The sequence below is a fragment of the Trichoderma camerunense genome (assembly GCF_050948025.1).
Source record: "Trichoderma camerunense strain CBS 138272 chromosome Unknown V8C40scaffold_2, whole genome shotgun sequence".
Lineage (NCBI taxonomy): Eukaryota > Fungi > Ascomycota > Sordariomycetes > Hypocreales > Hypocreaceae > Trichoderma > Trichoderma camerunense.
In genome coordinates this window covers 1,589,305-1,602,411 of record NW_028145368.1, presented here as the reverse complement: position 1 = coordinate 1,602,411, position 13,107 = coordinate 1,589,305, and the positions used below count along the sequence as shown (strand labels likewise).

General features: G+C 50.7%; 5 protein-coding genes across 5 annotated transcripts; 3 read left to right on the top strand and 2 right to left on the bottom strand.

The window, feature by feature from the left end:
- Nucleotides 1–32: 32 nt before the first annotated feature.
- Nucleotides 33–1,616, bottom strand: V8C40DRAFT_261596 (uncharacterized protein; the record flags this gene model as incomplete). The annotated part of the gene is made up of 5 exons (XM_083219282.1): nt 33–379; nt 449–510; nt 575–636; nt 719–748; nt 813–1,616. The coding sequence occupies 5 exons, from the start codon at nt 1,614–1,616 to the stop codon at nt 33–35; spliced, it is 1,305 nt and encodes a 434-aa protein (XP_083077937.1).
- Nucleotides 1,617–2,279: 663 nt separating this feature from the next.
- On the top strand, nt 2,280–3,925 carry V8C40DRAFT_233102 (uncharacterized protein). Its single transcript, XM_083213286.1, has one exon. The coding sequence runs from the start codon at nt 2,637–2,639 to the stop codon at nt 3,762–3,764; it is 1,128 nt and encodes a 375-aa protein (XP_083077936.1). The 5' UTR covers nt 2,280–2,636; the 3' UTR covers nt 3,765–3,925.
- Nucleotides 3,878–5,101, bottom strand: V8C40DRAFT_233101 (mitochondrial 54S ribosomal mL57 domain-containing protein). The gene is made up of 3 exons (XM_083213285.1): nt 4,678–5,101; nt 4,380–4,609; nt 3,878–4,302 (listed from the first exon to the last, which is right to left on the bottom strand). The coding sequence occupies exons 1-3, from the start codon at nt 5,069–5,071 to the stop codon at nt 4,153–4,155; spliced, it is 774 nt and encodes a 257-aa protein (XP_083077935.1). The 5' UTR covers nt 5,072–5,101; the 3' UTR covers nt 3,878–4,152.
- A 710-nt stretch (nt 5,102–5,811) lies between these two features.
- Nucleotides 5,812–7,976, top strand: V8C40DRAFT_233098 (histone acetylation protein-domain-containing protein). Its single transcript, XM_083213284.1, has one exon. The coding sequence runs from the start codon at nt 5,964–5,966 to the stop codon at nt 7,749–7,751; it is 1,788 nt and encodes a 595-aa protein (XP_083077934.1). The 5' UTR covers nt 5,812–5,963; the 3' UTR covers nt 7,752–7,976.
- Nucleotides 7,977–10,864: 2,888 nt separating this feature from the next.
- On the top strand, nt 10,865–12,269 carry V8C40DRAFT_261592 (CFEM domain-containing protein; the record flags this gene model as incomplete). Its single annotated transcript, XM_083219281.1, has 4 exons — nt 10,865–10,915; nt 10,986–11,121; nt 11,178–11,859; nt 11,933–12,269. The coding sequence occupies 4 exons, from the start codon at nt 10,865–10,867 to the stop codon at nt 12,267–12,269; spliced, it is 1,206 nt and encodes a 401-aa protein (XP_083077933.1).
- Between the last annotated feature and the right edge of the window lie 838 nt (nt 12,270–13,107).

Here is a 13,107-nt window from a genome sequence, read left to right as displayed (position 1 = left end):
CATTTAAATAAACGATACCAATTGACTCTTTGTTACTTTCGACTTACATTCTCATCTTTGCCGTTAGTAACGGTTACAACGGCCTCTTCAATCATCTCATTGCTTGTCCCATCTCGCTCATCCAGCAGCAACCTCGCGGTCTCGACACCCGCGACAGGGAGCTTGACGAGGCCGCCCTCATATGGCAAATTTGTCGGTAGAATGCCCAGCTGGCGCAGCACTGTTCCTTGATCCCACCAGATGTGCTCGTGGTAGAGCCTGTCGCCGCGGATGTTGATGACACCGACCATGGGGATGGCAAGGGGCTTGTTCGTCACGGGGACGCCGGGGACGAGGAAGGGAATTTGTCGTGTGTGGGTGCAGCAAAAGATGAATTCGTCTATTTGGTTTTGCGTGTTTGTTAGTCTGTGTGATTTGAGGTGAGCGTGAGAGAGGGGGGGCATCTTACCGATGATGCGGTCTGGGCCGATGGTGCGGGAGACTGTCTTGAGATGCGTGTCTGGGGGGTTGCTGGAGTTTGGAGGTGTTAGAAACAGGTATTTTGATGGTGTGATGAGGGTGGGTTTTTGGGTACCAGAAGATGAAGTGGTCACGATAAAAGGCGGTTAGTTTCTCGCGGCCGATGCCTCCCGTCATCTATGCATGTCATAAAGCGGTAGAGGTTAGTTGTCCCTACTAGAAACTGTATTCGTGTATTATTTTGATGAATAAAACTCACCGTTGGTATATGGTTGACATATGGCTCCGCCTACATCCATGGGTAAGAGAGTGATAACAGACAGCTAGGTTGTTGGAGATGGGATGAAACTCACCACCATGGTGGCCATGGTTTTGGCAACGCTTCGCGCTTCAAATTCCCAATAGCAGTGCTCCTCCCAGATAGCTTCGAGATCAAAATTCGGCCCGCCAAGGTGTTTTCGTAAAAAGACTAGGCTGCGCGTGTGAGACAGGGTAGCAGCAGCGTTGTTGTAGGCCGCGGCCGAGGGGAAGATGAAGTGAGGCGTTGTTTCGGGATAAGAGTGCACGGTCACATTAGACTTTTGCATATCGCTGCTGTTGACCTTGGGATTTGCGGCCGTGCTGGTGTGAGCGAGTAGCGGGATTGATGTGGTGGTTTCAGGAGCAGTGTAAGAGAAGGTGACGATGCCGGCGATTCCATGTTGCTGCAGGCGGTCCGCGTCGAGGAGCAGCTCGCTAACAACAGCTTCCTCATAGACAACAAGGGCGAATTTATCTTTGGTGTCGACGCTTTCATGTTTCTGGAGCACATCCACAGCGTCCCGGATCAAGTTGACGACGTCTGAGGCGGAAGCGTCATCGCCAGTGAGTTCCATCTCAGGCTCGGGAAGCGTGATGGCGACAACGGCGAAGCCCTCCTCGGCCCATTTGAGCAGCGGCTCCGGGTCGAGCGGCCTTTCTGCGTCGGGGCCGAGGGGCGGGATGGTGCTGGGGCTCGGGAGGACGAGGACGATGCCTGGGCCGGAGCCGCGGCGGGAGAGCGGCGGCTGGAGGACGGAAGAGGGGCCGAGGACGGAGGACGGAGCGGAGGGGAGTGGAGGGGCGGATTCGGAGGGGGAGGCGGGATCGTAGACGGTTAAAGGAGGAGGGGCGGTCATTTTTGTATTTTGTGATTCTGGAGTGGATGGACGTTGGGATAGTTGTGATAATTTTATACGATCGTGTTTGGTGGAAATATTTGGTGTTGTTATGAATCGATATTTATTATTCACTTTTACGGCTGAGGATGAGGGGCACACACATACAAATGTCGATCCCCACATACAGAGGGGAAGAGGACATACAGCTGGGGAGCAGCCGCTGTTAGTCCTGGGTAGATGTATGAGGCATTGGATGTTACTAAAGTAGTAGATGTTCTTTATCAGGTTTGTGCGATCATGTACAGCTCTGCACCTAGGTACATGTAGTTCTGGTATCAATATTACATGTAATTTCTACGACGGCCTGTTTCAACCATCTTTTGCTGCAAGCCTCTTGACTACAATATCTGGACGCCGAATTGAATACGCCATTGTTACTTCCAGAGAATCACTGACACTGCTGCGGATTGAGAGTACCAGGTATGAATGATTGTGGCTAAAGTGCAAGACGCATCTACGCCGTTCCTGATGCAAAGCAACCCATCTTAGGTAGCACATACTCAACTCCTGCATCATCTACTCAGCTTCAGCTCAAAACTGACAGACTAATAAATGCTATTCCGATTCCATGTCCATGCATCAACAGACCCGGTCATCAGATCTCTCTCCCACGTGCCCTTCAAATTGGGAGGTGTGGTGCCACTGGTCCCCCCAAGCGCTGCGCCACAGCACCAACTACCGCTATCAGCCAGCAATGCTACGCTGAGTCTCGCCATTTGGCTGCTAGAACTCTTACGAGCTTTCAGCTCTCAGGCAGCTTCCCGTTCGTGTTAGCACCTGTTAGTGCATGTCTCACTCTAGCCTCCCTCTCATCTCACGACCGACCTCATCCTTGTTCTTTTCTTCACTTTTTCTTCCTCGCCAGGAACCATGCCGGCGCTTTAATCCTCCCTTCTTCACTCTATTTCTCCAGCCTACGGGTTCAGACTCACTGCAGAAGAAAGGAGGATAGGAAAAAGGGAAAAAAGAAGAGGAAACATGCCTTCACACAGCTTCAGCTCGTCCAGGTGGCTTGCGCCGCCCATCCAGTTCGCGTCCTTCAAGTCGCTCCTCGTCATCCCCATCATCCTCTCCGTCGGCACCTTTGTCGCTCTCTTCGCCCATTCCGACGTCGACATCGCCTTGCTGTGGTCGCAATGCCACTCCCGCGCCCGCATCCCCGGCCTCAGCCACATCCCGCTCATCGGCACGCCCAGCTGCTTCCTCGTCAGCTTCTTCCAGTGCGCGCTGGACTCGCTGCGGTCCAAGGCCGTCATGGCCGTGATTCTGTCGTATGTTGGCGCGCTGGCGACTGTATGCACCGTGGAATCGGCCAGGCGCTGCAACAAGCCTAATTCGCTGATTGCGAAGCCTACGCTGTGGTGGCTATTGTTCAACTTGCTTGGAGGCGCCATGGTCTGGCAGCTGGTGATTGTACCGGCGTTTCTGCACCGGGCCAAGGCGCTGGTGCTCGCGGAGAAGCACAGCCAGGGAACCGGTGGTGAAGACTCGACCGTGGCTGCGGCTGAGCTTGAAGATATCAGTGAGGAGGGCCGCACGCTGCCAGACTCCGAGGCCGTGGCGATCCCTATTGCCGTTGCTGCTGGCTATTTCTTGCCCTCGATTCTCATGCTGGTCTTCAACTCTCCGGCTACCATTACCGTCTGGCTCTTCTTCCCCCTCTATGTCTCTATCATCCGTCAGGGCGTGCGTCACCTTGTCGAGAGCATCCGCCGTGTCAGCCCGACCAGTATCCACCACGAGTCTCACTGGCAGTGTGTGGCTCTTGTCTACGCTTTGCCCATTGTACTGTCCATCGCTGCGCACGTCTTTGTCATCTGGAACCTTGCTCAGGGGGACGACCGCAAGAAGATGACCAAGTTGACGGTTAGCTTCATCGAAATCGACATTCAGTTTATTGCTTGGACCGTCCTGTATTGGGTCTTTGTCGAGGCGGGATGGAGGGTGCCGCTGAGCATGATTGCAGTCTCTGTCATCGCTGGGCCCGGTGCAGGAACTGTTGTGGGGTGGCTGTTTCGCGAGAGACTGATCAAGAATGGCTTTACCAGCCAGTCTGTTGATGAGGACGAGGATGCCTTGGCAGAGGAGAGGCCCTTGTTGGGATGAGATGGATTTGAAGTGAGAGATTACAGATGTGTAGCTAGGCAAAATGAGTGTGCAGACGCTCTGGATGAGATACCCCGAATGATTTCTTTTTCTTTTGAATAAAAGATCTAGCAGCCATGAATCGTGAATAATAGATGAAAGATTTTATACACATCTCACTACCCAGCTTTCAAGTCCAAAGAAGCGCAAATTTTTATGTTACATGCTTTCGCCATGACGATAAACCAAGCCAAGCCAGGTCCTTTCATTTCATGCCTCTAGATTCAAAACACGTTTAGCTTCGTCTCCTCATAAATAGTACAAGGTATGATTACACAACGCCGCCGCCGCCGCCGTCCAAATTTTTTGGTCATACATGTTCCCCCCTCTCCGCCCTGGTCTATATCTTTTAGTCGTCCTTGGGCACCTGTGCCAATATTCTCTCCCTCACCACCTGTGCTGCCACGGCCGATCCGTGCTGCAGTGTGATTGCGCCAACGATGGCCATAAGTGCCGAGTTTAGCACAACTTCCACACCAGAGGCCTCAAGTCGTCGGGGCTGTCACCGAGTTAGCTCCTCCATTCCCTTTCAAAGCGATGCCATGTCATAAGTCTGAGAAAAGAATGAACACATACCAATCGAGGCTTCCACCGTACCACGTCCAGCAGCCCCACGTTGTTAGCCAGCTGGTAGAGCTTGTCCTTGCCAATCATGTCTCGGGGTCCCATGACGTTGAGGTTGTCCACCGACAATAGCTGATCATCCTCCAATGGCGTTCTGTCGAATTGGTCGGGGAGTATTGAGCCGGCGAGGGGCTCCTTGCTCACAATCTCCTTTGTTGCTTCCATTACCATCGTCAACCGTCCTACAGTACAGCACCAGAGTTAGCTCATCATGACACAGTATTCGCCACAGAATGATGCGCCAACGCACCTAGCAATGCCAATCGGTCATTGAACCCTCTCCTTCCCTGATCGAAGCTCTTATGCGTCACGGCCAGCCACTTGAGCTCCTCTGGCAGCATCTTGCTGCCCCCGGGCCCGAGCAAGCGGTTATACACCTCGTCCAGCCGCGTGGGGTCGTTGTTCACGGCCCAGATCTTGTTCTTGGCGCTCTTCGCAAAGTCCAGCTGCAGCGGCGCCTTCATGCCCTCGGGCGTCTGGCTCCATCGCGGCTTCGTATTTGTGCTGGGTGTTGTGGCGGGGACCTTGAAGGTCTCTGGCGTTGACGGCGCGGATTCGGTCGCGTATGCGCGCACGCAGGGGAAGAAGGCACGAGCGGCATGTCGGCAGCGGGCCAGGCTCGGGCGACAGGACTGGAGAGCCATGGTTGTGGATTCAATTGTGGTTTGCGATGCTGCTCATGGTGTTGAAGGCCTCTATCGACAGACCTGGAGCATTTTCCAAGGTCACGTGTTTGGTGGCATTTTGACATCTTATCTTATCGCGGTTTATCGATTGAGTGGTAGCGGGCGTCATACACAGGTACCTTAGGCCAACGCTTAACATGCACCTTACCCTAGATGTTTGTGCCGTTTGGTCAAATTCAACAGCAATTAAGTCGCATCCTTTCAATAATTTTCAATAAATTGATTCTATGTTGTTGAGGCAAGTAACTTTTCTTCTAGGTGACAACAATCGATGGTCTAGGTAGTACCTAGTACTCCTAACGCTTTCTAGGCTAAGTACTTGATTTTGTTGTAGGTATCTTAGGTCAATGAATGCCAACTTTATATCGCCCTTACTCATATACTTACTCAAGCAAACCAGCGTAAACAAAAAAAAGAAAATACATAGAGGAAACCCATAAACACAGATGTACCGTATTGTTAACTATTCGATTTGCTGCCTCCATTTCGCATATGTGATCGACGCAGCTGGTTCCTGATTGATCGGTTCCGCCACCGTTTAGCTTCATGTACGAAATCAGCCCTATTGTTCGCCATTACCGTCCGCTGGGGTCTCCATTTACGGCATGTGGCCCCCCAGGCTTCAGTGGACCCAATGCGCTAACTCAGCTGTAACAGCAGCCCAGGCGGAGCTACTGCATTCATTCTGCGCGCACCGAGCTCGTCGCGACTTCCAAGGGTTCAAGGGAGGCGCCAAACCTTGGTCCATCCAATGTCTTTTGCTTTGCTTTGCGGCTTACTCTCCTCTCCCTCTTCCTCCTTACAAATCTTGGGCCTGTTGAGCGACGGTATTCGTCTGATTTGATTCCAGATGGCGTCTACAGATTCTCAGGACACTAGCCTACGCGGCCGCCTTGCTGCTGTGCTTCCCAGAGGCTACAAATTCGGCATCCATCATGTCTCGACACCTCCCACCAAGGTTGACGCGCTCTACTCGGCACCTCCTGGCGAACGACCCGAACGAACATACTGCGAGAAGCACTTCCTCAGCGTTTCAATTGACGTTCCAGACACGTTAGCGAGTGCCCCAGAGAGTGAAAACACAGCAGAACAACCGACACAGCGGAAGCGAGTCCTCGTACTCGGCATCGAGATCTTCATCTACACTACGGCTCGATCCACCACCTTGTTTGTATCCAAGGCTGACTCTACTGGGTTTCTGGACAAATTAAAGCTGCCAAAGGGTGCCCCCAGCCCTATTCGAGAAGTTTGCGCGACCTTCATACGATACTTGGTCGACAAACGGAGGCGCAAAGATGTGCAGTTCGTAGTCAGCCTCTTTGGACGCGCGCAAGACCAGTATCTGTTCCCCGGAAGCATCGAATACCCCGGAAAACATGTTTTGGACGATCGTGGCCTCGTCAAGTGGTGGTGCCGGGTGCTTGACCCCATTGTCGAGTCTCCTCCCACTGGTAATCTCTCAGCATGGCGAAACACCAAGGGACATTTGCTTGTTCCTGGCCTTGATGCTTACGAGACTCGTGCGTTCATTCCGCGCCGTGCCGGTGCTGCATCTAGCTGGTCGTTGAGCCACCCACTTGAGCGCATATCGCATTACTATCGAGAGTTTGACTGGGTGCCACCACGATGCCTCATCCCCCGGTTCCCGGACGACCCTAAATCACGATTTCGCGACGAGCTGGATGACGAGATTACAAAGACCAAGGCGATGAAGACTACGGGGAGCTGGAAATCAGTCAAGACTCTTGACATGTTTTGGGAGATGATGGCCTTTCGACAAGAGTGTTCGAGCGGTAGGATGACGGGGTTCATGTGGGTCGTGTTTGATGACTTGGAGGACGAGCCAAAGCCAGATGGTAGTGACACTGTATCGGTATCTAGTGCCTCAGTCGTGACCAGTGCGTTGGGTGTCACTCCCGAGACGCCCAGGAAGCAGAGAATGGTGTCCAATATCACACCGACAACCACGCCTAGGAGGCTCTTCCCGCTCAAGGCAGATCAGAGTGACACCACTCCAACTAAACCAAAACGTGACTCTGACAATGAAGACAAAAAGTCCAAGAAGAAAAAGTCGGCAAAGACCAAGAGCAAGCTCCGAGGCCCCATCAAGCCTCGCCAGCCACGTATCAAGACCAAGCAGCGCAACTACCTTTTAGACCAGCCCGTATCGACTGCGTATTATCACTGGCCACCCCAAGGCCGAGGCGAGAGAATCGTGGATGAAGCCGACTATAAGCGAATCCACGAGCTTCTTCTGCGCTTGGACTTTGCGACCTTGGAAAAAGCCACAGGGAGCACGCGTCGCTGGCTAAGCGAAGTTGGCCTGGGAAGCCGGTGGGGATTTGACGTTACAGGGACACGGGAGCTTGCCGCGGCTGCTGAAGACAAGCCAGACCCAGGAGTTGCACCAGTCAATAACCTGTCTGGGCTTGTTAAGAGGAAAAGGGCAGACACGGTGACGGAGGCATCACAGGACGAGACGGCTAATGGCAGTGGTGTCAATGTGCTGAGCGGTGGGCTGGTCAGGAAAAAACCCAAGAAAGAGCAAGGGGATAATGTTCACGATGGCGGCGATGTGGACGCTCCTACGGTCAATGTGCTGGGCGCAGGGCTTGTGAGGAAGAAGGAAAAGGCGTGAGAGTGTGATGCATGTCAGTATCAGCGTGCTTATTATAGGGAACTGTTCGCTCTTAAAGAAATGGCGGCGAAAGGCGAGATTGTAATGTTAATGTTTTATGACGACGCTGTATGTCTCACCGAGGTGTGCCGCCTCTGCATGAATGTGTGTATTTGTATTTGGTCAATTGATCTCATCATCGCTGATATAAAGGACTGGGTTCTTGAGAGCCCTGGAGCATTACGGATCGATATTTAATGGCTGGATACATGCATGTTGATGAGATGTAGTGATGTTCTGCAGTGTATGGCGTTGCATTGCAGATTTACATGGAAGTGCAACATAGCCGCGTGTGTAACGTGGTTTGACGGGACAGGAGTGACAGCGGGTGGCCCTTGTTTTCATTTCATTTCCTAGCCGTAGTTTTTGTTGTATCTGGTAAATCCTGTATCTTGCATATACGTTTGCCTAAATGTACGGCTCTTCGATCTTCCTAGGAGGCGATGGTTCGAATAGTACATGTATATATCGATACACGCTCATACTTCGTATATGTATGTTACCTGTAAAGTCTCAGCGTCTAGAACTACAGCATTGGGCAGTTCTCTCTCGGCATTTTGTACGCCGTAAGCGGCCCCATTTACGCAATAAGTAATAGCTTCTGCCGCGGATGGTCTTCCTGCTGACTGCTTTGTCCAGGAGCGGCAGGATGAAGGGCTGGGCAAACTAGGATATGACGGGCTCAAGTGGAGACGGTGAATTTCTCATAGAGGGTGAATAAGCCGAGATGGGGAAAAAGCATGGATGAGAGATAAATGGCGAAATGTCTTGGAAAGTTGCAAACGCAGGGGGAGTTTGCAGATGCACGGCACTTTTTGTTTGGAAGTTGTGTGGATATTTTGGGAGGATTTTGACTCTTGATGGATTGAGGTTAGTGACGGGATGTCCGTGAGATTTCATGATTTACATTTAAACGGATTTTCTTTCCGTTCCGAGAAATGGCCTTTTCATGGACGAAGCTGAAGATGCGGTGCAGCCGCGACATGAGGACGATGCATGTAAGACGAGCCGCGATCTTGGCCTGGAGCCCGCATGGCTGCAGCTTATTGCATTTCTGGCCGGAATCTAGGCATAGAATGAAGATGTGATGTCAGTCAAGTTCTTGTCTTGGTTTATTCCAGCTGAAGTCGGGCAAGCAACACCACGTGGTGATGATATGGAGCACACTCGGTAGATTAAACACGGAGAATGCTGTATCACGGAGACGAGAACTACCTCACAGCGTTCACCATGCTAATCATCCGAATAACGAAGCAGATTCTACCCATAGTTAATACGGAAACCTCGGCCCGAGAGGATCGCTGTCAAGGGGTTTGCAAACAAAAAAGAGGGATCGTGAAATGATCAACCTACAGAAACAGACAATCCGCACATATCCACCACACTAGACTTGTCTAGAATGGCGGTCGTATTCTCCCCATGTATGCACATGTTTATCTCATGGTCCCTGCGCTGTCGTTGCAGTTGCTTCTAACCGTGTTTCATTGGCCAAACGCCGCTTTTCGAGATTCTCTTGGCGGCAGCTCATGTGGCGAGACAAAGGACCGTGTGCTGCATGTGCTTCTGTTCTGGTGCTCCCACGTGTTGGGCTCGTTAATCAGTGCGCTGGAACGATCGCGATCTCTGCGGTGAATCTCATGATGATGATGTGACAGAAGAATTCGTAAGCGGAGGTGATTCGAAGAAATATCTACACGTACGGAGTACACATGGTCATGGATATGGAAATGGACATGCAGGGTATCATCGGAGGCGAATAATCCAGCCTGCATTGAGTTGCTACGGGCATGTCTGCTTCTGCTCGATTTGGTTCACACGCATTACTGCTTTTGACTTGACCCCCACACACATGTAAGATATCATTGAGAGAACTGATGCGGTATGGAGCTGGGACAGCAAACAACAACGGCTTTGCAGTAGTGAAATGCTAGTGCTTTATACGCCATTGATGGTCGTCTGAGAACAAGAGTACTAATATTATCGGGAACCCTCTGGTTTGGTTTGACATTAATGTGGGAGATCGGGAGCTAAATGCGGATTGGAATTAGAGTTACATCGCTCACCCGGCCGAGTCGGTATTACTCCATGTACCTACATACCTAGTATTGTATACGAGTGCTATGGAGACGTCTGAAAATGACAAATGATTCTTATACCAGCGAATGCTTGCTTCGGTGTATGTGAGAATGGCGGGCTTGAGACTGATGCAATAAGTGGTGTTGGGTTGGACTTTTCTCTTACGGAACATTCCATGCGGCTCGACCTCTGAATGACACCATCTGCGACTCCAAATCACCTTATCTGTCAACTCTAACATTCCGCCTGCGATGCGGTAACCCCCCACTCGAGAGATGTACAAAGTGCCTCGTCTCTGGAGACTCGTTCGGCTTGACATGCAGGGCACGGCGTTTGCTTCTGCACCAACACCGCAACTGGTTCGAGTGCCAGTTTTAAAGTAGGCCTGAGCTTGTCAAGGCACAGCGTTTGTCTTACACGCCTTGGCGCACGGGCAACTGGGATGTCTGGTCTCCAGTCAGGGGGGTGCCCATGTCGTTGATCCTGGCGAGTACAGCAGGTGTCATTCGGTTTGTTTGTTGCTTTGTACAATTGCGGGCAAATCTGTTTCCATCGGCAGTCTGGAAATAGGCAAGAGCTTGCGCATCCCTGCGCTGTACGGAGGACTCATATCCCATCCCGGATTTCTCGATGCTAGTTTAAACTGGGTGGTCCGCCGAGGCCTTGTCGTCGGGATTCAGGGTTTCTCACACGTTGATACACTCTTTATCGCTCTACAGAAGCCCGTTTCCCAAATTCTAGTTCCTTTTAATTTTTCTTTTAGGGGGAAAGGTGTTCAGAATGAGACAATAACTGTTGGAAGCAATATGTTCACTCAATGTTCAAACCGGAAGGACTAAAAAGTCTGGTCAAGCCGCACCCTCGACACAAAACTATCACATTACGGCATGGAATCGAAAATGAAGACAGCACGTTTGTTGAGGCTCTTGATGGCAGTGCCATTCGTCTACAGCCATGGACTTCAAAAAGAACCCAGATTCTTGAGCGGTCATGAAGCGATGTCACCGGAGGACTTCGACAAGTTAATCCCACAGATCCCATCTTGCGCTGTAGGTGACACAAAAAGAAGGACAAGGATCGAATCGTGTTAGGGAAACTGACTGACTTCGGCGATTTTAGCTGAACTGTTTGACAACGCTTATCAACACCACATCATGTACTTTCGGCGACCTGCCATGCATGTGTGGCGATGAAGAGTATTTTGACGCCGGGACAATATGCGTCAGGGCGCATTGCATGATGTCGGAAGCCTTGAGTACGTGATACAAACTTGGATGGTGATGTGATACTAACGTGTATTGTGAATTGTAGAGACAATGAATCTCACGCAAACAGCCTGTGGCCGGCCTTACAGAGATGAATCGGGGCAGTACACTTCAATGAATATCGCCTCTGGTGTTGTCACCATTCTCCTCGTCATTGTCCGCTTATTATTCAAACGGTATCTTAGCGACAATGGACAAATCGGACCAGATGATTGGGTCATCTTTGCCGCCATCGTCATTTCCGTCCCTGCAATCATTATTAACCAGGTCGGTCTCGTTGGCCATGGCATAGGAAAAGACATTTGGACTTTACCAGCGCCCGAGCTTCCACTCTTTGCAAAGTTCTTTTTCATCGGGGAGGTCTTTTATCTCGTTCAAATGTCCTTGGTCAAGCTCAGCTTATCGCTCTTTTACCTCTACGTCTTCCCGGGGCCGAACATTCGGCGTCTGTTAATCGGAACAGCCGTTTTCAATATCGTGTTTGGAGTTGTTTTCGTCATTACCGCCATGGCTCAATGCGTACCTCTCGATTATTATTGGGCTCAATACTACGATTACCCTCCCAAGGGAAGATGTTTCGACTTGAATGCATTCGCTTGGGCAAATGCAGGATTAGGTCTGGCGGTAGACGTGTGGATGATCATACTGCCCTTGATACAGATCAAAAGGCTGAATCTCCACTGGAAGAAGAAGATTGGGGTCGTTGTCATGTTCATTCTAGGAACTTTGTAGGTCATTTTTGCATCGACTTCGACGTGCACCCCGGAACTGTTTTGAGCAGTGTAACTGATTTGCCTTTAGTGTGAGCATTATATCGCTTCTCCGCCTCAAATCGGTCATATTCTTCGCTGAACTCATCAATCCAACCTGGGATCAATGGAATGTCGCTTGGTGGTCGACAATGGAGGTCAACATTGGGATCATCTGCACTTGCTTACCGACCGTTCGCCTCATTCTCCAGCGCATGTTCCCCAAGATACTATCCTCTGGCGATGAGCAGAGTAACGATGCCAGATTATCTAGGGCTGGAGGCACTGCTTCCCGGGGAGAGACACAACGGCCGACTTTTCTCGTAGAGTTATCTACGACCACGCTTGCAACGGATGCGCGATCTAGTTACAAGCATTTTGATAACTAAGGGGAAGAATGATATACGTGTCGCCAAATAAGAGGTGGGAAGGGGCCTGGTTTGGTCTATTTATCGAATAATAATTACTTTATACCCGTCTTTTACTCAACGAGGACAGCTTGTAGGAGGCATCTTGGCTGTCTGTGGCTTTGGGTCCCGGATTCTGTTAAAATGGGAATTTCTGTGAAAAAAAAAAGAGACTAAGATTGACGATGATTATGCGAATGATGGATTATGTTCTACGTACTCAATACAGAAAAAGTATACACTCATAATAGCATTGTATATAAATCTCCCCGCTGAGTACACTGCCCTGGGAAAGGACCTTGACCCTTGGCCCACAACCTGTCACTCTAATGACAAGAGAGTATCGTTTTGAAGCGTACCAATTAAAAGCGCATAGTATTTTTCTCCGTCTCGAAGCAACGCTCGATCTTTGCTATAATAAGTGGCTTAATTGGGACTTATGACGCGGCCAAGTAGCACGGCTTGCCAAATAGGGCACAAAGACCGGCTGCGGCTGGAGAGTCCATGTTCAAAATAAGGAAACCGTAAGGGAGGAGACAATATGCATCGCTTCCGGAGACTCCAAAGCCTCTCATTCGCTCCTCTAAGCAAATAAAGGATCAAAAAAGCGCAAATCACATGCCATGAATCATCTTGAGTCGCTCAAAGGATTGTCAGGTACCGAGATGGTTTCGATAAATCGGTGAGCATAACGAAGCGAATGCTTTAGCCGCCAGACAGGGCGCATCACAGCAATAAACCCCACGAGTCTCATGACTTTCTCAGTGGCCGATCTGCCGGGCCGTTTCCCATCTGGGTATCAAGCGGATGTTTGTCTCTT

Excerpts from the sequence above, each read along its gene's own strand:
- V8C40DRAFT_233102 (XM_083213286.1), top strand. The coding sequence starts at position 2,637 with ATGCCTTCACACAGCTTCAGCTCGTCCAGGTGGCTTGCGCCGCCCATC.
- V8C40DRAFT_233101 (XM_083213285.1), bottom strand. The coding sequence starts at position 5,071 with ATGGCTCTCCAGTCCTGTCGCCCGAGCCTGGCCCGCTGCCGACATGCC. Across the intron at positions 4,610-4,677 it reads TGACCGATTGGCATTGCTAG|GACGGTTGACGATGGTAATG; the intron begins GTGCGTTGGCGC and ends GCTGTACTGTAG. Across the intron at positions 4,303-4,379 it reads TACGGTGGAAGCCTCGATTG|CCCCGACGACTTGAGGCCTC; the intron begins GTATGTGTTCAT and ends ACTCGGTGACAG.
- V8C40DRAFT_233098 (XM_083213284.1), top strand. The coding sequence starts at position 5,964 with ATGGCGTCTACAGATTCTCAGGACACTAGCCTACGCGGCCGCCTTGCT.